This window comes from Trichomycterus rosablanca, chromosome 17, assembly GCF_030014385.1.
Source record: "Trichomycterus rosablanca isolate fTriRos1 chromosome 17, fTriRos1.hap1, whole genome shotgun sequence".
Taxonomy (NCBI): Eukaryota; Metazoa; Chordata; class Actinopteri; order Siluriformes; family Trichomycteridae; genus Trichomycterus; species Trichomycterus rosablanca.
This window is the reverse complement of record NC_086004.1, coordinates 7,231,741-7,254,517: the sequence shown is the minus strand read 5'-3', so window position 1 is coordinate 7,254,517 and position 22,777 is coordinate 7,231,741. Positions and strand designations below refer to the sequence as shown.

The 22,777-nt window shown below is 38.3% G+C and overlaps 3 protein-coding genes across 3 annotated transcripts; 1 reads left to right on the top strand and 2 right to left on the bottom strand.

Annotated features, from left to right (window-relative positions):
* Positions 1-432: 432 nt before the first annotated feature.
* On the bottom strand, positions 433-3,595 carry LOC134331848 (uncharacterized protein C2orf73 homolog). Its single transcript, XM_063013390.1, has 5 exons — positions 3,537-3,595; positions 2,599-2,821; positions 2,340-2,493; positions 2,076-2,182; positions 433-854 (listed from the first exon to the last, which is right to left on the bottom strand). Exons 1-5 carry the CDS (start codon positions 3,593-3,595, stop codon positions 621-623), a joined length of 777 nt encoding a protein of 258 aa, XP_062869460.1. The 3' UTR covers positions 433-620.
* A 2,936-nt stretch (positions 3,596-6,531) lies between these two features.
* Positions 6,532-21,190, bottom strand: acyp2 (acylphosphatase 2, muscle type). Its single transcript, XM_063013389.1, has 5 exons — positions 21,101-21,190; positions 17,109-17,223; positions 16,220-16,236; positions 15,886-15,995; positions 6,532-6,957 (listed from the first exon to the last, which is right to left on the bottom strand). Exons 1-5 carry the CDS (start codon positions 21,188-21,190, stop codon positions 6,843-6,845), a joined length of 447 nt encoding a protein of 148 aa, XP_062869459.1. The 3' UTR covers positions 6,532-6,842.
* A 75-nt stretch (positions 21,191-21,265) lies between these two features.
* foxg1b (forkhead box G1b) lies at positions 21,266-22,273 on the top strand. Its single transcript, XM_063013262.1, has one exon. It carries the CDS (start codon positions 21,266-21,268, stop codon positions 22,271-22,273), a length of 1,008 nt encoding a protein of 335 aa, XP_062869332.1.
* The last annotated feature ends 504 nt before the right edge of the window (positions 22,274-22,777 follow it).

Sequence of the window (22,777 nt, the reverse complement as noted above, 5' to 3'; positions counted from 1 at the left end):
ACTGAATGGCACCACTTTGTACTGAAGCACAAAGCACGACTCGATCAAAACTTGTTGCTAGGTAAGTTATGAAAGAACCTGACTGGTCTGCACAAATACCTAACATCAACCCAGTCGAAAAATTTGTGATGTAATTGGACTGTAGGCATACCTTATCTTTCAACATTAGTATTTGACCACGCTAATGCTCCTGGCTAAATGGATGCCAGTTTTCTCAGTCATCTTATGAAATCTAGTGGAACATCATCTAAAAAAACATTAACAGTGCTCATGTTTTTACATTTTTGCCAGTGTTTAAAAAGCACATATGGATAAGATGTTCAACTGTCCAGATAATTGAATCAGATTTATTTTGTACTTTATACTGCTGTACACATGAGTATACATGACTTAAAATGGAAAAAACAACCAGAACATTTCATTTCAGCCACGTTTTAGTAATCAAATCCAAATCACAGCTGCTGGGCTGTTGTATATGCAGCTCACTTTATGAAAAATTACAGTTGTTGATATATGACATCAGAAGCACTACCAAAATTCACTGGGTGTTTTCTACACCCAATATTCAGACACCAGCATTGGAGTCGTCCACACAGACACACTGGTTCCCATCCAACTGATTACAAACTCTCTCCATTATTTTTATTTCCACTGTGGGAGTTTTTGTCATCAGGGCCTGGCTGGTTAAAGACGTTCCCAGTGGACATACACATCTGCTGAGAGGAGAGAAGTGCATGCTGGGAAGAGTTCAGTCCATGTGCGATCCACTTTGGGGCTGACTGAATCCCCTCTTTGCTCTGGAATGCGATAGGCCCCATCGCCCCACTCTCGCTGCACACAAAGGCTCCGTGACACTGAGAGAGGGAGAGAGAGTAAGAGGAAGAGAGTGGGAGGAAAACATAAAACAGATTTTAAGCAGATCAGAGAAGTCCGGCACAAATGGGCTGAGTTTGGAGACGGGTCGATGCAGCTGTGAGAGTAGCTGTAGGGAACAGATCGTCTCATAGTTCAGCAGCTGCCAAGAGTTGTTTCAGATCACGTCTCCACCCCAGTGTCCGGAGTACAATGAGAGTTCGTGTATGGGTGTGTGTGTGTGTGTGTGTGTGTAGAGGGAGGAGGCTATGACAGATAACAAATGTGGTGTCATACAGCCTGTGCATTGATTTGAATTCCTCACTTACTATCACATTTCAAGCTGTACAACTGAAGACTAGTTTATGCTTAGTCAGATGTGCCAAAGAATGCAAAACAAACCTAGAAAGTCAGGTACATGTGAAGAATACCTTTATTTGTCATATATACATATACAGATGTACAGTACAACAAAATTATTTCTTCGCATATCCCAGCTTGTTTGAAAGCTGGGGTCAGAGCAGTTGTTGATTGGACAAGCATACAAAAAACAACTTCTGGACACATTGGCAGCAGTGAGTGAGCAGTGAAAGTGTGGCGTGTGAATAGCAGGAAGGACTGTTTTTCCTCAGGGCTTTTGAGAGTAACAAAATACATGAAACACACTGACCACATCCAGAAGGACAGCTTTCTCATGCCAGCATCCTTTTTCATAAATGTAGGATTGCTTCTGAGCTAGATTTTCATGCAAAAGTATGTGAACGCTTGACTATAAAATTATTGCCTCACAACTTTGCAGCTATAACTGAGCCTTGATTTTTCTGGGAAAGATTTCAACAAGATACTTGTTAGAGATGGGCGTGACTAAAATAGCTGAACTTAGTTCACATACATTTGCACATATAGTGTATATTAAACTTTTTTATGATTTACATTTTAATCAACCACTTCATCCTGGCAGACCGGTTCATCTGGAAAGCACTAGGTACAAGGCATGAGTACCAATCTGCCACAGGTCTTTGGCCACCTCCCTCAGACATAGCCAGTAGCACTGCTGGGATTTGAACCTGAATCTTACTGGTGGAGGGCTAGCATAGTAGACATAGTGTTATTTATGTAAAGCTTTTTGTCAAATTTAAGTCCATCCTCCTTCCTGTCTAACCTGACAAAAATCTATTAAACAGATCACACAGATCATTTAGGTGGTACAAAATAAACCTTACTGATTTTTGGTAGGGTTGATCGTGGGGTCTCCTGGAGTCATAATGGTGATTAAATGATATGAATTCTATGAGTTCTTTAGGCTGGCCAAGTGGACTCAATGTTGGGACTGCAAAGAAAAAGAAAATGCAATATGTATCCACTGTAAAAAGCACCAATCAATAAATCCTGCCCAAGGCTGAAAGATCTATACACTCTCAGCATAAAGAGAAGCTCGATTAGTTAATACCTTAACCATAAACCAAACACAAATAAGCATGGCTTACTGATTCCTGTAGCTGGAGGTCTGTTTTGTTCACCTCGAACCCTGATAACTGGAAGTGGTGCGATGTGCTGATAATCGCTTCTCTGAGTGCTTTCCTTACAGTACACTGGTTTACTCAACACATCCTGAGCTGGGGTATTTAACCACCATTTAAACTAAAAAGAGTTACAACAAACAGAATACATGAGTGATAAACAAAGTCTGATTGATTATTTAGTTTAGCAAATCTCACAACAGTCTAACAAAACATGAACATCCACCTGTTCTGACTTCATGCTCTCCGTTCCTATATGAGCAATGGGCTCGTTAAGGAACCTCACGTTGGTTCTAATGAACTTGACGTTGTAGGGCTGTGGGAGGTTGTGAGTCTTCAGCAGCTCAGCTTCTCCTGGATCTCGGGTGGCATATTTGTGGTCCTTGTAAACTTCATCTGGACTTAATCGATCCGGCACATTTCTATCAAATATTCTGTAGGTGTTTGAGCTGTCACAAAGAGCAGATGTAAGAACATAATGCAGCCATATTTATTTAATGTCAGCAGTTCTGGAGGAAATTCAAATTTCAAACAAGTCAGGATTTATTAAACCAGCTGAACTTCGTCCCTTGCTTTGTTGTCCAGTCCTGATGGCTGTGTGTTTTTTTTTTGTAGGTGCTTTTAACATAGGACAGGAGTTAGAATGGGCCAACATAGCAGTTCTATACACTGCTAGATCACATTGTCTTCATGTCCACTGACATCAATAAGCTTTGGCTGTCGGTGGTTTGTAGCTTGTGCCACCTCAGGCCACTGTTGGTGGGTACACACCTTGGCTGACAGAGCACCCCTTGCTATTTTAAAAATGCTTTAACCCAGTTGCCTGGCCTAACAATTTGGCCCTCATGAAAGTGAAAGTACCTGCTGCATTTAACATGAACTACAAGCAACTACCATCAACCCAGCATTTAATATAGTATTTACATTTAGCAAAATAATAAAATAAAAAAATGCATAGAAAAAAGCAGAAACATGCTACAGTTCCTAAAGTCACCCTGAACTCATCAACTAAACATGGGATTTAACCAGTTTGGCTGAATGTTTGCATAAAACTGTAGAATGCATGCATGCTAATCGTAGCAGTAGTGTTTACACTAACTGTAACCTGAACCACAGTATCCTTCTGAACTAACACAACCTGTAACATTACAGCACTTCACTTACCGGAATGATTCCCAAACCCTTTTCTTTCGGGGTAGACATATCTCTGCACCCTGAAACATTTTGTAAAGTACCCAACATCGGTTCCCTTTTCAAAGCATTTATTTGGGTGTTGCTATGCAACCTGGACTAGCTGTAATGTGACACTTGATCACACAGAATCATACACTGTAGCCTATGCAAAAGTTTGCACACCCCTGGTCAAGTTACATATTTTGTTGATGTTTTTGATACACCATTGAGTATGGCTTTTTTTTTGTAAAAAAATTACTCGTATTCTCTACACATATTGGAAGAATTTAAGATATACAGTATAATGGGCCATAACTATTTGCACATGGCACATTTTAAAACATCAGTATTGCCATTATCCCAGCCCAAAAAACTGTTTTATACTTGTAAGATTTGGAGTGGCTCCAAAGCCTATCCTAGAAAAAACTGGGCTCAAGGTGGGTATATACCCTAGCCATTGCAGAACACAAAGGGAAAATAAGTTAAAAAAAAAAACTTTTATGTCAAAACTCTTGTGCTGGTGCTACTATATATAAATATTAAATAAAGTAGAATGTTATAGTATTTCAGTTGGGATGCTGTAATACTGGACTGGTGTTTTTCAGGTCAGTATTTTAGGCATCTGCTGTGTTCCAGTCAAAATTCACTTGTGCATCAGGTACACACTATAAAAAAAGAGGGTTGGAGCACACAGTCAACACTGTTCATTCAAATGAATTTCAGATGCACTGGCAGGGGTTACAGGAAATCTGACAACAAATCAAATTCCTGCCTGTTTTGTTTTGATTTGTGTTCCTGTTGACATGTAATGTGATTAAAGCTCATTAGCGGCATCTGAGTGATAAACGTACGTTAAATAATAGCTTTAAAAAGACATCATCATTATTTGACCATGCTTATTTTTAGCCAATCTACAAAAAAGGAGAAGTGACTAAAAAGAAATTGTAGTAAAACTGATTACATGATTAAATGTGTGCTAGTTGTATTACTTGCAATGGGTTTAGATGTAAGAAAATTAAAATACAATATGGTGAGAGAACTAATTTTTGAATCAAATTTTTATTTTTTGTAACAGTAGTGTCCAGATATGCTAGCCGTTTAATAAGGGAGTGTACCATGTTTGCATTTGTGGGCCATAAAAAAATGACCTTATATTTACGGGACATAATGGCACTAATAGAAGGGATGTAAACATGATGACTCTAAGATGCTCTGATTCCATCATATGAGTCCATTTCAAATTGGGATCACTTTCCTTTCTGTAGGTACAAGACTGGGCTGTTTGAACATTATGGGGTGGAGGGGCAAAAGTTTAGTAGTTATGTTTAGTGTTTTTTTATTAGTGACTGCAAGGTCTGCCAGAAAGCCAGTGTTAAGCTCTTAAGTAATATCTTGACCATCAAGTACTAAGCTCTGCATTTTGGCTGGATTGTTACTCCTAAAATACTTTAGATTAAAGGTTTAAAAAGCATGCTGGAAAATAATTCTGGTGTCAACATACTAGTCGTACAAGACTACACAAAAATATGTGATATAAATATGCTCTGAAAGAGTAAATCTTTAAAATACTGACAAGTATAGCAAGTTTCTAGCACATTTTCTGTAAAACAAAAAACTCCTCTAGCTACAAATCCAAATTTCCACAGTACTTAACATTATTCTACAAGTGTCCAGTTTTAAACAGTAAATTTAAATGTTTTACAAAATGGTTGTGTTACACTGAGATGGACTGGTGTGTGTGAATTCCTGCCTTACACCCTATGTTTCTACATCCTGAGCAAAATGAAGTAGCTACCCAAGACACATAATGAATTTACTTAAAACTTTACCACACCCAAATTATAAAAAATAACCCGGGACCAGAGTTTACACCTTGCTTTTGGTTCCCGTCTATGAAGAAGGGTACTCTGGACATGGCGGTTTCCTGTATTCCTGCCTCGTGAGCAGTGCTTCTGGGTAGATTTGGAATCTACGACAAATCTGATCAGGATGATCAGTTGTTACTGAAGTTTAATTTATATGAACAGCATATAAAGCTCCTACACCAAAGCCCATTGGAACAATCACAGCTATACAAGGGGAACAGCAGGGAAATGTGAAGTGAGCTCTGCTGCTAAGAGACTCAGTGATGACTCAGTGAATTGTACAACAAATAAAGAGCACAAACACGAACAGCTAAGCACATTTCGGCAGGGGTCCAGCACTCTGCTTTTACATCCCATCCTATTGGTTTTTGCTTATACTGGCCTGACTTTACCACTGACCTCAGATCAGATGTGTGTTTTCTGTAATGCATTGTCTGCTTCCAGTGCTTTTACCCAGAGCCAGTCTGTAGTCCAGCTTTAATCCTCTGATCTAATCTTGCAGTCGTCAGCTTACAGGATTGCAGCTATCCTGTATGCAGATTTGCAGCAGGCGGGCATGCTGGGAGAAAGCAGAAGCCTAGATGAGACTGGATGCGTATTGTATGTTTCTAATGTTATGATGTGCATCGCAGGTGACTCAGTGAGTGCATTCTGGGTAAAAACAGCATCTAAAACTGATCTATAAAAAGCACAGCACTTCACATGAATATTACAGTAACGTAAGTGCATCCAAACAGAACCATGCCATCCTCAAGCCATCTGCGCTGAGGGACTTACAGGGAAGCAGGTTAGATTCACCAAGGCAACAGGGTAAAGCAGTGCTGTGATTGGTGGATTTTTCATGGACTGAAACTTGATACTACACAAGAGAACTGAACATCTCGGCAGTAAAAGAAACTACCCAGGATATATACATTATTCATATTTTAAAGAGGGATGGACCTCACTTTGATTTGTACTGTGCACATCAGTATTGGTCACATGCTCTACTGGAATACAATCCTCAGTAATCTAATCGGATAATGCAGCAAGGAAAGGACAAGGCCTGTACACTGTGATCTTTATTAAGGTTGCACTGAATAAAAAGGAAAATAAACATGAAAATGAACAATTTAGGATATAGGATTCAATATAAATTTATATTATTCGTTGTTTAAATACAAATTACTGGTACGTTAATTTAAGCTTGACGAAGTTTACGTCACAAATTTTGCATAATGAAATACTATGTATCATTTTTGTTGTTTATAAATAAATACATCATAAATGTACATTGTTAAGTATTTAGTAATGAGTTAAGGCTTGTGGTGAAATACATGGTTTGTTTAAACTTGGATCTAAACATGAGACTGGCAATAAGTTACCCAGCAGGGAAGAAGTAATGAGCGAACTCTTTGTAAAGGTTAAGGAGCTGTTGCTGAGCTGGTGGAATTCAGTAGCGAGTCCCGAATCCACGGATCTCCAGCTTAGAAATGTCCCTCTCATTAGTAAATTCGGCACGGTCAATCCGAGAGCTCGGACTGCCAACACTTCTCAGCCAGTGCTTCCTACAGAGATAAAAAAAAAAAAGAAGTAGAGGATGGGTGGAGATTTGATTAACTATATCAAATTCTACATAACACTTAGAACGCTGACTGATAACCAAGCCATTCAGTGCCATAATTTTATATGTTTGTTATACTTTAGGTGTTCAGGCCACACCCACTTCTAACATAACAGTGAAAAAATAAATCATGACAACATTGTGGGAAAGGCCCTTTCCTGTTCTCTGATGACTTAGCCTCTGTACACAAAGAGAGATCCACAAGGACGTGGTTTGACAAGTTTGGTGTAAAAGAACCAAATGCGATCTGCATTTGAGCCCTAACCTCAACCACACTGAACACATTTGGGCTAAACTGGTACATGATGTGCAATCTGAGTCTATAAGTTTTGATCTTCACAGTTAATAAGTGCTCATTTGAGTTATTGTACCCTTTCCGTCAGCTAATACCTGTCTGGCCATTTTCTTCTGAGCTTTTGCCACAATATGTGTAAACTTTTGACTGTTGTGCTTAAAAATACCAAATAATCAGCAGTATCTGACATACTCAAAGCAACCTGTCTGGCACCAACATCCATGTAATTCTAAAATTCAATGTTGAAGTTCAAGAGAAGCTTTATTGTCATTTCAGCCCAAAGACCCTACGGACACCGAACATTTCTCGACTACATTTGTGTAGGAGAAAACTTGTTGAAATGTATTTTCTGCTAATTTAACACCCAGTAATTATAGATAATGCTTGAGATATTGTTTAATCAAGGTCTTAGCTGAGCCCAAGACTTCCATCATATCAGCAGAATACAAAGTAAAGCTAACACCAGGTATACAAGTAAGCTCACAACTAGAGTCAAATAAATCTGATTACACATAAAAGCTGTCCTTTTCAGTCTTGTGTTTCGGCCCAACCCCACTTTCTCTCTCCCTCTCTATCACAGTGGGCAGGGTCTGGTGGTACAGCTCATGCAATTATTCCTTAGAGAATCGCTAAATGCATTATCCTGCATGATGGACTATAGAGCAAGAAGCTACTCTGTGTGTATGTGTGTGTGTATTGTGTGGTGAGGCTCTATGCATGACTGCTTCTGATTCACTTAGCTTACAATACTACCAGGAAACAGAGCAGCACTCAAAAGCTTAGACATTATGGAACAATCACTGTATATTCAATACAGGAAGGGAACTGTTTGAGTCAGGAGTTTTCAAGCTTTAATCAACATTAGTCCTTCAGTATAGTTATTCAATGTAGGTATAAACATCATGGCAAGCGGTTTTATTATGTTATCATTTTTTATTTCAACCAAACATGGCCAAGCATGTCTGTGTGGAGACCAGACTGGTCAATAACACCCAGAAATTGAATTTCCATAAACATGGAAAATTTAAATATTACTAGTAATAAATCAATATTACCTGAATTTATTCTATTTTATTCCTTATGATAGTTAAATTGACATTAGAAAAACAGTGTTTTAAATCATTATGTATTCCATTAATCTCACTGTTAAATTTCAATAACACAAAACAAAAGAAAAAACAACAGGCAAACTAATCTTCTTCATCTTATTATTATTATTATTTTCCTATTTTATTTAACCATTTTCTCCCAATTTAGCTGAGGGATCCCTAATTGCATTTGAGGTGGGTATATTGCTGCTCACGCCTCCTTCGACCCGTGCACAGACCTTTGCAGAACCCTTTTTCACCTATGCACACTGCACAGCCGCCTCTCTATCTGCCAATTAGGGTCCTTACACAGTGTTTGAGGACCCCATCCACGTAGTCCGGTCATCCCGCCATAGCAGAACAGCGTATACTGCAGGCACTGCTAATTATGCTCCCTAGATGGCACCCAGCCTACCGGTGACAACACAGAGTTTCAAACCGAGGTGTTCAGAATCCCGACGCTGGTGTGCTAGCGGAATATCCCGCTGTGCCACCTGGGTGCAGTATTTATTTATTTGTTCATTTAAAAACAGTAATTTTGATCATGATCATAGTGAGTCACCTAGAAACAGTAAGCAGAGATACAGAAATAATTATATAAATAATAAACACATTTTTTTATTATTACTATAAAATTATTGTTTTTATCTATTTGTCTAATCTGCATAACTTTTGTGCACTATTCCTATTTATTTGCTGAATTTAAAACTGGAAACTGTAAACATGCAACATATCACTTTTTCCAGTATAAAGGATGTTAACTAAAAATATAGTTCTACAAAAGTTGTAATGATAATTATTTAAAAAAAAAAAAAGCTTGGGCTAAATACTTTTTCAGTGAAGTGCAGTAATGCTAGTGCAGTTTTAATTGGAATAGTGAGAAAGCTATGGTGTGTTGGAAAGGTTTTTAAAACAACACACAGCAATTAGTTTTCCAGCTGAACGCTAAGTATTGCATCATTGAAGCAAATCACTTATTGGGTGTGGTAAACTTAAAACAGGAAACTTGGTCCTGAGAGAGGGAAACATGAGGAGAAGTTTATCTTTTACAGACGCATGATTTATTATTTCATTTGCATCTGAGAAGCATGCAAGCTAAGAGCCTTGGCTGAACTCAAATTAATGACACTTTTTGTTTCTGGGTGCAGACACATTGCTTAAATTGCGAACCATAAAGAATTTTCCTTTACAAAACATGCACTACGTGTATGTGGAAGCTCATTGTGCTCACAAGAAAAGGACTCTCGTCCATGCCCTGCTGTTGAGGAAGTCTGATAACATTGAAGTGTGGTGATAGGAAGGAATTTTCTACAGCTGGATGATTATCAACAAACATCACAGGTTAGAAATCAGTGACGGTTAGTTACTGATCCCAGAGCAGCTTTGAGAACATTCACCAAGACTGAAGCAGGTTTTGGCCAGCAACGATAATGTGAAAAGGCAATTGCGCCCTTGGCGTGCCTCTGGGTAATAAAACATTTTCAAACATTTCTTTGGAAGGAAATTTCTTGCTAAAACACTCTGGTGCTAGAGTGTTTTTTTTTTTCAGTGTAACATCTATCTACAGTTCTGATCATGTACTCCCAGAAAGGGTGTGGAGTGTGCAGCCAGATGAGAGTCCACCAGGGCAACTTCTTTCATCACTTGTCTAATACACAAAAATATAAACACACACACACACACACTACAGTATCAACTGCACAACGAAGACAAACGAAGGCAAATGTTGATAAATTTTCTAAACTCCTTCACGACCAGTGGGATTCATGTTGAATTAGATCATAAACTGACATTATATTGTTCACAGTTAAAGTTGTCATGTATTATTAATAAAAAAATATCATTGTTTATGAAAATTAGCATTTCACAAGGTATTGTAGCTACACGCTTAAAGTGTGGTGAGCAATATGACTCTTATATAAATATATAATAATTGTTATACAACAGTTAGTTCCGACCTTACAATCTGATTGGTTGAGAAGCGTTCTAGCCGTGCTGATATTCGTGACAACAGCACGGTCTTTTCACACCACAATGGTATTACTCCGCTGACGCGTTGCCATTAACGACAAGCTTCATGCACACAAACGCGCACGCAGGCAACACAGCCTTTTTTTCCCCGGTCGCGTTTTAAATCCGTTATCTGATATACAATCTAGCGCACTGTGTAGGGAACATAACCAATTGTCTAATTCACTATCTAGTGCACTATGTAGGGAACATATATCCATGATCTGATACACAATCTAGTGCACTATGTAGGGAACATTAATGTGTTTGTAACGCGAATAGTTAGTTAAGCCCAGTTAGCAGCTCCTAGTAGTTGTTTTCATCCATAGCCTTTGGTGTGTGCGAGAGGTTTTTTTTATTTCTTTTTTTCCCTTCGGAGGTTCTTGCTTTCTTCTTCTTCTTGTTCTTACCTCCCTGAAATGAGTTTTTGCAACTTGGGATGTCTGCTTTGTAGTGTTAAACTTTATTTTCGTTGTGGAACTACTTTTTGGCGGAAGGTATTGTCAATATTAAAGCATATTTAATAAGCATATTTAATTCTTTGATTTATTTTCTTTATTTATTTTGTAAAAACTGTTGTATAAAAGCAATAGAACACGAGAGGAAGTGTGTTATCGCGAATAACATCACGGCTGTGATTTGGTCGCAGGCACGAACCGAAGGTGAGTGCCGTAGATCATCTCATTATGTTAAATAATTGATAAACATATGACAAAATTATGGGCAAAGGTACAGAGGTCACTTTTTTTGTCAAAAGTGCAATTTCCATTCCATTGCAAAGTACCCTACATTACAATACAATAGGTATCCAAAATCCAGAACTGTCTGTGCTGTACCTAATTTGCTACTGTCTATTTTCAATTTACATGGGTACCCAAGAACAGAGGAGGGGTTTGAAGTGGGTGCTGTGGTGGCATTGTCAACAAAACTCTGAGCAAATACACCATGGTAACTGTTCACAATAGCAGTAGCAACAACAGGGCGATTTTTAGTTTGCCCCACTGTGGTTGTTGGGGTCTTTCTGTAGCCCTGTGTAGATTTATTTCTTCTCATTTCACATCCCCTCTGTGCTGAACCCTGGTACTCCATATACTGCATTCTCCTTTTAAGTGTTCAGAAAACATTTCATTTCGAACACCTAATCTTAATGGTTCACACTGATGAAAGCTTGAACTTCAATTTTCATTTTTTCTGGTGTATAACACTAACAACACAACAACAGTCTGCAGTCTGGTATGCTTGGCCCTGTTCAAGTAGGGTAACCATGGCACTCAAGTGGCACAGTGGTCTAATGTGCTAGCTTACCACTGCTCTCGAATTTCAGTCTCCGATGTGCTATTGACTTGGCTGGGCATCTAACAAAAACAGTTGGCTGTTTGAGAGGGTTTCTCATTGCTGCTGCAAATTTTCAAATGCAACTTTTGCAGGCCAGTTGAGGCATCTGAATGAGTGGTGGATGATTTAAGTAGGGTATACAGTGACTTTACATAACCTACATCCTCCTCTGACATGTGAGAAAAATGTCGAAGGGAGTGCATGTTGGTCTGCAGCTCTCCTCGGTCGGAGCAGAAAAGTAACCAAATTTAGACTGGGTACTCGAGTACAGTACGGGTCACCTTGCAATTGATTTAAATATGTGCAGAACCATAGAGTATGTTCCAGTTAAAAGTCATGCTGTTTGCTGGGGTGCAAAAAGGAAAGATTTAGGGGGTGGGGACTGTGGGCTGTTTCTCCAAAACTGTGGGTTGGTTCTCAGTAGGTTAAGAACTGCCACTAGTCATAAACTATTTTCTACAACAGCAGATCCCACCTTGCTTTAGTCCATACAAAAACCTAGAGTGAACAACAAACAAAGCAGGTAAAGGGGAAAACACAAATGAAAGAAGGTAGTGTAATGACACTGTAGGATTCCCATTCAGCTGTATTAGTTAAAATTTTTAATGTGCAACACATTTCTGGTCTCTCGTCTCTCTGCCTGATGAGCCGGAACTAGGATAAGGGAGGGAGGGATGAAGTAGAAAAGCTTTTTTACTGAGCTTTCTGCCACAATTTCTGCCCACACACATTACTCATCCACAGTCAAGAGCAGTACACATACCCAGCACCACACATATTTGAATCAGGAATCTGGTTGTACACAACTGCACTTTGGAGTCACTAAAAAATAAACCTGTTATAGTGTAATCAGCTAAACTTGCCACTTTGCTCAGTGCTTAACTCCTTCACTTGTAATTTGCATAAAGATAAACTTTGAATTCAACTTTCTCTCCTGTTGCAGGAAATCACCAGCTAGAACTGAAAATGTAAGGAACATTGAAAATGTAGGGTAAATCATACCAAAACAACATCTGTCAAGCCCTATATGATGCCAGAGCCATTGATGGCCCAGAAATCTAGAAAGCTTAAATGACCAGACTCTCTGGGAAAATGTGGCATCATAGCAACTTTGGTCAGTTTCACTGATTAGTTTCAGAATCTTGAAATATTGCTTGTATTTTTTGTAGTGATCTCAGGGCCTGTCCAACTTTATATTCAAGCACTAAAGGTTTTTCTATGTAACTGTGATTAACACGTGTCTTGGCAACTGTCTTGTTTGTAAAGATCTTCAGTGTACTCATTCCTTTCTTCTTTAATCACTGTTTAGTCAGTTATGACCTGTCCAAGAACATCCCATAGCATACCGCCTTAAGGTTAAAATTTATTTCTGATCACACGTATCTTCAGGAAAAAAAATTTCATCGTCAGTGTCTTTACAGATCTGGTTCTAGTACTGATTCTTGTTTTTCCTTGTGGCTCTCTGGAATTCATGAATTAGGATTGGCCTCTTATTCTTTTTTAGCAATCTTCACTGTATTGGTCATCAAATTGATTTCCTCCTCCATCATAGGTTTTTTCTTTAATTTTTCTTTGATAATCTCTTTGGGTTCCATCCAATGAAAACGAAGCTCACCGTTCTGATCATCCATCTATTGCATCGTCCTATATTACTGCTGCCCAATATAGGTGGTAAGTTTCGCCTGGCACCTTTAAGAGATCATGACATGATATAAAACTGCAAGCAGCTAATCTCTCTGTTTCCATGATGCACGCAAGCACTCACCTCACTGAAGCACCATACCATAAGATTACCACCGTATTTTATATATCATTAATTTCCATGGGGATCAATAAAACATATTCAATACTCCCTTTATTTCCTTTAAGATCAATAAAGTATGTTTAATATACATTCATTTGCTTCATTTGCTTTGGGATCAAAAAGAAACTGTCTGTCTGTCTATGTCCCAGGTTATTTCCCAAAACATACAATGTGTAGGTTGGCTACATCAAATGGCATTAAGGTGTTTATGTAAGTGAACGTGTAGGTGGGTAATTGTGTGAATGTGTGAGGACCTGTGATGGACTAACACCTTGTCCAGGGTTTTTCTGCCTAGCAAGCATTTTTTCCTGGGTGGCACCAAATCCAACCTAAATGTTAGAATATTTAAACATCAGTTGAAGTTCCTTATGATTTCAATGCAGCCCTACCATAGAAGTTCATCTGTGCTCTTGTTTCAGATCAGGAGATTGGGATGTTTTTAAAGTAATCTATTAAATGAAAAACCTTGAATGTGGCGTTTCCAGTCACAAAACAGACATTCAGCCTTGCTTGCTTCATACACACACTAGCAAGATGCAATCACTGGGGACTGGGTGGGTCTCTTTCTCCCTCCATCTCTCTCTTCGACGTCTGGTTTACATTAAGCAGACGTGATGTCATAAGCTTTTCTGCCCTGTGAGTCGCCCCTACAGTTATGACATCATCTGTCCTGGCCCTGCCCTGCTCCTGCCACTGCAGACTGAGACACACCCACGCACCGCTGCAACAAAACAGCAGCCCACAGCATTCAGAAATCACGTACATGTTAAAATAATAGCAGAAACATGATCTCTGGACAGTACTGAGCTATGAAAAAGCTATGAAAACAGCATAAATCAGACATAACTGTCTCAGAGCAAAACTGATCAATCTGTTCAAATCACAGCTGTTTGTTCAGATGAAATATGGTTGACTTAGAGCTGGTAGTGAAATTTATACAGTGATGTGACAGAAATGTAGTACACTGATACAAATTTTTGCTGTTTCTTTCTACAGTTTATTTGAAGGGATCTGTAGATATTGATCTAAATAGAGCCAGATGAAGGTAACAAGAAACAAGATTCTAGACTGTTCCATGGCACAAACATAATGCACTTGGCGCCACCTACTGGCTAAAAAGAGGTGCTGTCAATGCAGGAAAGTTCAAAAATACAGTCTAGCTAATGGACATTTTGTGACGACGTCGTAGTTTAGGGTAGCACCATGGCTGGATTACTGACCGGGCCAGTGGGGCCAGCGCCCAGGGGCCCTTGAGGTCAGGGGCCCCGGGGGGGCCCTGGCCCAAAACATTTTGCGATGCCTATCAACATTTATGATACAATATATTTTTATTTCCGAGGGCCCTCCATTTTAAGGATCCTCTGACTATTAGGGACTTTGACCCCAGGGCCTCTTGGGGGCCCTAGCCATGCTTTTGGGGCCCCTAGCCATGCTCTTTGCCCAGGGGCCCAGACTATCCTTAATCCGTCCTTGGGTAGTACAGCAGATAATATGGCTGCACAGAACCCTGGAGACCTGGGTATAAACCTTGCCAGCAGTCACTATTAGTAATAAGTTTGGCATGTTCTTCACCATGTCTGCTTGGTATTATTTTAGGTATTCCAGTTTTAACTCACCTTCCAAAAACATGCATCTAATCTGCAAAGCTGAACGGGATAATCAGTTAGCGAACATGCCAGTAGTTATTAATAAGCTAGTACATAGGTACATGTGTAATTCCCTGCGAAGGTCAGTTACCCTGTCCTAGTGTCATAGGGGCCAGAAATAAATAGTTCAAACAAGTTAAACAAGCTAGATCTGCTTAGCATCAATGTTACCAACAGAACTGTTAACTTTCTCCTTGCTGCTGTTAAAGTTGCTAAATTATCGAACATCCACATTGCACAGCAGCAGTTTTATCAATTACCTCATATCCTACCTGCATTTTGATGTTCTTCTGTGGTGAAGCTTAAAAAGGAGATGTTATATCCAGTTTGTGCAAAATGTTTATGATGCACTAGCATTACAGTTAGGTGTGACACTATCTTTTGGATTATTGTGCTTTAAATTGTGCTCTGAAAACAGAGCAACAAAGTCTGGACTGGGGATGCAACACACTGTCAGAAATCTGGCAGCATTTGGGTTATTTAAGCATGAATGCCCTTAAAGTAATATTCTTCCTAAACATTTATCTAATTAAGAGAAACTACTTAATCTTATACAATCCTAACCATTTACCTATGCAACACATTATCTTTATTCTTTACTCTTTATCAGTCATAAAATAAATATAGTTGTTCCAAAAAATAAAACAGAACCTGTGATGGGAATTGTAAATGACAAGGTAGGATTCATACTTACATTTCATTGACCTTGTCTGGAGTACCCTGCACCTGCCCAACAACAGTACCCTGTCTGGTGTTCTTTACCCAGCCATTTACCCCCAGTTTCTTCGCCTGATCCTCTGTGTACTATCACATACATGTTGTGATAAGTCACATACATTTACAAAGATGAGACAAAACATTATATAAGGCACAACTGTAAAAACAAATGATGACTGCAACTTCACACATTTATCATCTCAAACTACTTTATTTATTACTACATTATTATCTCTCTCTACAATTAGTATCTCAGTAATAATTAAAAAACACTTTAAAAATGCAAAAGTTGCTTTGAAGTGAATTCTTACCATTCTGAAGCAGACACCTGAAATGTAAAAAAAATATATAGTTTAGTAAAATATGTTCACAGATATTGAATAACATGTACATTTATAACCTTGTAACAAGTAACATACATTAATAAATTAAATACATTAAAGTCAGCTCAAGTGAGCTAAAACTACATAACTGTATTTCAAGAAAGTAAGTTAAGTAAGAATATTTTTTAATACGTTCTGATTCAGCCTATTAGTTAAACATAATTTTGTTAATATTAGGATTGTTTACGAAAGTTAGAAACGTTGTGGATTAAAACACTGATTAATTAAAAACTCCACTGTTGTTTTGGAAGGTCTGTGGGCGTGGCCGCTCTGTCTCAGTGCTGTTTATACTGTAGACAACTTTTGCAAAGATTGTTTCCCATATGCATCTCATCGTAGTACACGCCTGGTCAGGAAAACTTAAGTACCCAACTCTTACAACATGCATATTTAATAATTTAATAATTACACAGTATAATAGAGATAAATACATAAATATATAAATTATATGGTACATGAAACGAGGATTGTTGTTGCTGCTCACGAATCTCACGTCATGAATCTCTAAAGATTTAAATGTGTGCTCTGATACAGATCCTTTCATTCCTTCACTCTTTATTAATCTGTTTTTTAATACTGTATAGTCTTCAGATGAGAGTATATAACATTTCAATGCAGGTTATGAGTAATTTAATTCTTTATGCGAGAGTCTCGGCTTCCTATTTGAGTTTTCTTCAAAAACGGCTCTTTACCGCAATTCGGCTCTCACAGTTTATCTAAAGAATCGACTCAAGAATCGAATCCGATTGATTCGCAAACGACACTGCCAGTATTGGTTTCCCTTGCAGAACGAACTGGAGGTGTTTGTATAACCTACCCTGCACATTTCCAAATATTTCGAAATCTACGGATGCATAATTAGAGGACATGGCGAACAGCGCGATAGGATAAAGCAGGAAAACGAGTGGAAGAAACCAGAAAACGTTCGAGTCCTAATCGAACATGAACATAAACATGAACAGCGCCGCTGATCCCGTTTTTTATCGCGTGATTATGTAGCAGCGACCATCCAGTGGGGTGTTTTATTTATATCTCAGCTCTGTTTAACCCATACAAAACTATTAGGTACATTTACCATGTACAAACACTGTATGTTCTTCCCATGTCTGTGTGGGTTTTCTCCGGGACAATTAATAGCATCAATATACATTTAATTATGATTAGATTTATTTTGCATTTTCAGATCCCATAAGAGCAAAGTGAAGGAAAAAGTGTAAGTATTATGATTATTTCACTTCATTATCAGATCAACAGATGGATCAGACACATTGTATTTTTCATCTTGATTTGAGATTGTTCTTGTATGGTGAGTAAAAGTGTTTGGTTCCTCCTGTAGCTGAACATGGAATCGGCAGGATTCAGCCTGTCGGACCCACACATGCAAATGACGTGTAAATCCTATAACAACCTTCATGATCCACACTTAAAGAGATTATTTTACATCTCAGTACTAAAACATCTCAGTAACTGTCTGAGCAGAGCTAAAACATCTCAGTAACTGTCTGAGCAGAACTAAATCATCTCTGTATGAGTGGAACTGAAAGCATCTCAGTAACTCCATGAGCAGAGCTAAAACATCTCAGTAACTCCATGAGCAGAGCTAAAACATCTCAGTAACTCCATGAGCAGAGCTAAAACATCTCAGTAACTGTCTGAGCAGAGCTAAAACATCTCAGTAACTCTATGAGCAGAGCTAAAACATCTCAGTAACTGTCTGAGCAGAGCTAAAACATCTCAGTAACTGTCTAAGCAGAGCTAAAACATCTCAGTAACTCTATGAGCAGAGCTAAAACATCTCAGTAACTGTCTGAGCAGAGCTAAAACATCTCAGTAACTGTCTGAGCAGAGCTAAAACATCTCAGTAACTCTATGAGCAGAGCTAAAACATCTCAGTAACTGTCTGAGCAGAGCTAAAACATCTCAGTAACTGTCTGAGCAGAACTAAATCATCTCTGTATGAGTGGAACTGAAAGCATCTCAGTAACTCCATGAGCAGAGCTAAAACATCTCAGTAACTCCATGAGCAGAGCTAAAACATCTCAGTAACTCCATGAGCAGAGCTAAAACATCTCAGTAACTGTCTGAGCAGAACTAAAACATCTCCATAACTGTCTGAGCAGAACTAAATCATCTCAGTAACTGTCTGAGTGGAACTGAAAGCATCTCAGTAACTCTATAAGCAGAGTTGAAACATCTCATTAACTGTATGAGTGGAACTGAAAGCATCTTTTATTTAGTTCTTTATACTGATTGTATAAGATTTATGCTACAAGATTTACTAGAAATTTACCAGCAATCCAAAGTATGCTGAACTGATACAAAGAAACTTTCAACTGGTGTCGGGAAATAACGATTACATTAAATTAATTAATAATATTGAATATGTGTTCAGGTGTGGAAGATGTATCAGATGTGTCTCCAGCTGAAAGAACTGAAGATTGATGTTATTAGAGGATTCTATGTGGAACACAAACTTATGGTCTTATTGGATGTTTCCTCAGTGTCTGAAACTTCAGAATTTAAATGACTTTAACCATTCTGCAAGTCTGTAGACTTGAGGGCTGATGACCAGGTCACAGTCGCCAGTTTAGATCAGACCATTCCTGTTCCCCTGATCCTTGGCCTGGATTGTCTGTGGTGGTTCTATCCCCCGAAAAACTGGAATACGTGCTTTCAACAGTTGATCAGCATTAAGAATGTTCAGACAACAAAAGCTGTGGAATTTTGTTTGATATTATATTTACATACATACGACATTAAATGATTACTCATTTATTTACTTACTCACTTTAAATGTATATATACTGTATATATATATATATATATATATATATATATATATATATATATATATATATATATATATATATATATATATATATATATATATATATATGGTGCATGATCATTGGTAACAAATAATTATAGCCTTTTTTTAAATGTCACAAAAAGTTTGCCAGCATTTACTTTCAAGAGCTCACAAATAATTCTCTAAATACTTTCATCTAAATCCTGATTGTTTTTTTGTTTTTGGTTGTTGAGGAAAAAAATCTGTTATGAGTGGTGCACCATAAAATGACAAAATTATAGTTAACATAAAAATATTAAGGTATTTTGTCCAAAGCAAAAACGTGTTGCGTCAATTGTGTTATTTTTTTCACTTACCTTATGAACGAGAGTAGCTGTTCTCAGACAACCTTTGTAGTCCAACAACAACAAATAAATATTACGCGAATAACAGCTTAAATTGCAGAGAATGCGCACGAAAGGGAAGAACCACATTTTTTGGATACATAAGAAAGAAGCAACATTTTACCGACAGTCCATCAACAACGAGGTTTCAGACGAAAGGTGAGTCGCTTGTGTGTGTGTGTTTTATAGACTATAATCACGCCTATGTATAATTATTCACAAATTATACCTGTGTATAATTTCTCGTTTATATCACGACTAAAATATAGTTACATTACTTTATTTTGGGGTTTGTGTATTATAATGTATTACTGCTCCAAAGGCCTTAAGGTCGTAATAATTAGCTGATCCATTGTAAGAGCAAAAAAACAAACTCCGCAGGCGATGGTTCCCAGCAGCGCAGTTAAGATTCCATTATGATCTTTAACAATAATGTTTCCTCCCAACACACGCACACTGATAATAAAATGTTTTCACCTTTATACTGGATCCACATATGTCATTTTTGTTTTTAAATATTGTCTCGCATTTTTACGCATTGTTTTTTTTTTTTTTGCTTTTGAAGCCTAAATGTCCTAAAGTTCTGTTAATCTCAGTCATGACTTGTGCCAGTATTATTCTTCGCGTATTTGCGCATTTTCTTCAACGTCTAATTCTTAAGATGGCTTTTTGCTAACATGTTAACTATCTAAAACACAAATTAAACAACAGTCAAAACGACACATTAAAAATTCTAATTATTTATTACACATATATTTTGTGACATAAATGTTTTTATAAACAAATAAACATTTGTAAAACCAAACAACTTTTTCTTTTCAAATAAAAAACATGTTATGACCTACTATAGGCTAATGAAATAATTCACTTCATATTAGGGGGAACTATTTCGACAATAATTTATTTATTTATTTTACATTTTTTAAAATGCTAGCTGTCAAACTATTTTACTCCTTTGCATCTTGTAAAACGCTTAATTAACATACAAACAGATACATACAAACAGAACAGTATTTACTTAACTAATTTAATGTAAAAATGACTAATAATTACAAGGCCTATAAAAAACACACCAGTGAAAAGAATAAAACAACAACAAAATAGTCAAAACATTTTTCCTCTAGTTTGTTCTGAATAAATACCAGTTATTCCAAAGAACAATCAGTGAGCCTCCTCACTTTTTCTAAGTTTATATTTTCCTGTTTTCATAAGATTTGTCATTAGTGTTACTTATTATAACATGTAAGAAAAAAGACATTTTAATCTGATTAAATTATAATTTAGATGATTTGTATGTTGGAGTGAACTTTTTAAAAAGTAGGGTTTAAGTCAGATTTGACTGGTGTAACAGTTACAACAATTTGGATTAAAACATTAAATATATGAAATAATATTTTTCATTAACGCTTAGGGATGGAGCATTAGGAAACATTTGGATTTTACAATAATGAAATGATGCATTTTGGGTGGGTGACCAGGTCTTGCCTCGTCAGAACCAGTTCAGATTACGTCAGACGCTTAAGAGCCTCAGTCTTAACACAGTCTTTATTCAGTGGTTGATGTGACTGCGTGTGTATTTGCTTACGAACAGGGTGAGCAGTCGGATAGACGCTGTACAGCTTGACTGAGCCCCTCCTCCATTACACTGAGACCTTTAACACGGACTTGACCACAATCCAAGTTTCTCTGGTCTAAAACTCCCGTCATGCATGCAAAATCTCGATCCAGGCGCGACTGACCTTTTACTTTTCTAAAACGGACCTTTTTGTTATCCTTGGCTATATGGGGGATCACAGGGAGCCGACCATTGTGCAGAGATCGAATTCGTTTAGCATCAAGAGTCTTTTGCTCCCGTCCAAGTTTGACAACCAGGGCGCAGAGGTCGCGCAAAAATGCTCACCGCTGTCTGGCTCGGATTCGGAAAAATCCTTGAAAATGGAACCGGCAACTTTGGAATGTAAACAACCTCCAGACGAAAACGAATCGGGAACGGAAGCTGAAAGGCCAGGGGAATGCGCAAAACTTGATAAACCCCCGTTCAGCTACAATGCGCTTATCATGATGGCTATCCGCCAAAGTCCAGAAAAGCGCTTGACGCTCAACGGCATCTACGAATTCATCATGAAGAATTTTCCGTATTACCGAGACCACAAACAAGGCTGGCAGAACTCAATTCGACACAATCTCAGCCTTAATAAATGCTTTGTGAAAGTGCCGCGCCATTACGACGACCCAGGAAAAGGCAACTACTGGATGCTGGACCCTTCTAGCGACGACGTATTTATCGGTGGGACTACAGGCAAACTTCGGAGAAGGTCTGCAACCTCCCGTGGCAAACTGGTGATGAAGAGAGGTCTTCGTTTTGCCCCTCTTGGTCTCGGACTTGGCCTGGAACGTCCCAACAACCCTCTTTGTTGGTCTCCGTTTTTACCCCTACACCATCCCCATTACAGCGCACCATCTTCGCATGGCTTTCTAAACCAAGGACACGTATACGGACCTTTGCTTCCAAATGTGGAGCCCATCAGCAGCTCTGAGGTTACTCACCCAGTCAGTCTATCCTGCGGGTACAGTGCGAGCTCAGCACCGGCATTATTAACAGCGCACAGCGGCTATTTTCCACCAGGAGCGCACCACGCACAGACGCTCCAAAGCGCCACCAGTTACGCGATCTCTAGCGCGTCGTCTGTGTTTACCGATTCAAGAACATTACCGTCTTTTAACTCCAGTGGCTTCTCGGGTGTCTTGGCACAGCATAAAAGACTCACACCGCATTCTTTCCTTAGCTGAACGATGCAAATTACTGCACAAGATGCGCAGCAAAAATTCCAGGGTTGAATTAGCAAGTCCAACTGGAAGCAAATGCACACTGTAAGTCTTTATTCTAAAACGTCTAGTTCTAACAACGTTGTTATTTACTAAACACTAAACGTCATCAATTCATCAACTAATTAACCAAAGTGTACAAAACCAAATCAAGAAAAAACTTTAAACAGTCATACAAACACTGCAGTGCAAATCATTGCAGTGATAGCTCAGTGGTTAAGGTACTGGACTAGTAAACAGGAGGTTGCCGGTTCAAGCCCCGCCACCACCAAGTTGCCACTGTTGGGTCCCTGAGCAAGGCCCTTAACCCTCAATTGCTCATCGTGTTCAGCTCGTTGTGTAAGTCGCTTTGGATAAAAGCGTCTGCTAAACGCTGAAAATGTAAATGTAAACTAAATCAGTTTCGTTCTGTGGAAACTCACAAACGCTTGAATGGTTAACTGGATATTTTGTAAAATATTCTATTGG

Excerpts from the sequence above, each read along its gene's own strand:
- LOC134331848 (XM_063013390.1), bottom strand. The coding sequence starts at position 3,595 with ATGTTTCAGGGTGCAGAGATATGTCTACCCCGAAAGAAAAGGGTTTGG. Across the intron at positions 2,822-3,536 it reads AGGGTTTGGGAATCATTCCG|CTCAAACACCTACAGAATAT; the intron begins GTAAGTGAAGTG and ends TCTTTGTGACAG. Across the intron at positions 855-2,075 it reads ATCAACCCTACCAAAAATCA|TGTCACGGAGCCTTTGTGTG; the intron begins GTAAGGTTTATT and ends TCCCTCTCTCAG.
- acyp2 (XM_063013389.1), bottom strand. The coding sequence starts at position 21,190 with ATGACGGGAGTTTTAGACCAGAGAAACTTGGATTGTGGTCAAGTCCGT. Across the intron at positions 17,224-21,100 it reads AGGAGGGGCTCAGTCAAGCT|GACTCGAACGTTTTCTGGTT; the intron begins GTACAGCGTCTA and ends ATGTTCGATTAG. Across the intron at positions 6,958-15,885 it reads CCAGACAAGGTCAATGAAAT|GAAGCACTGGCTGAGAAGTG; the intron begins GTAAGTATGAAT and ends TTATCTCTGTAG.
- foxg1b (XM_063013262.1), top strand. The coding sequence starts at position 21,266 with ATGGGGGATCACAGGGAGCCGACCATTGTGCAGAGATCGAATTCGTTT.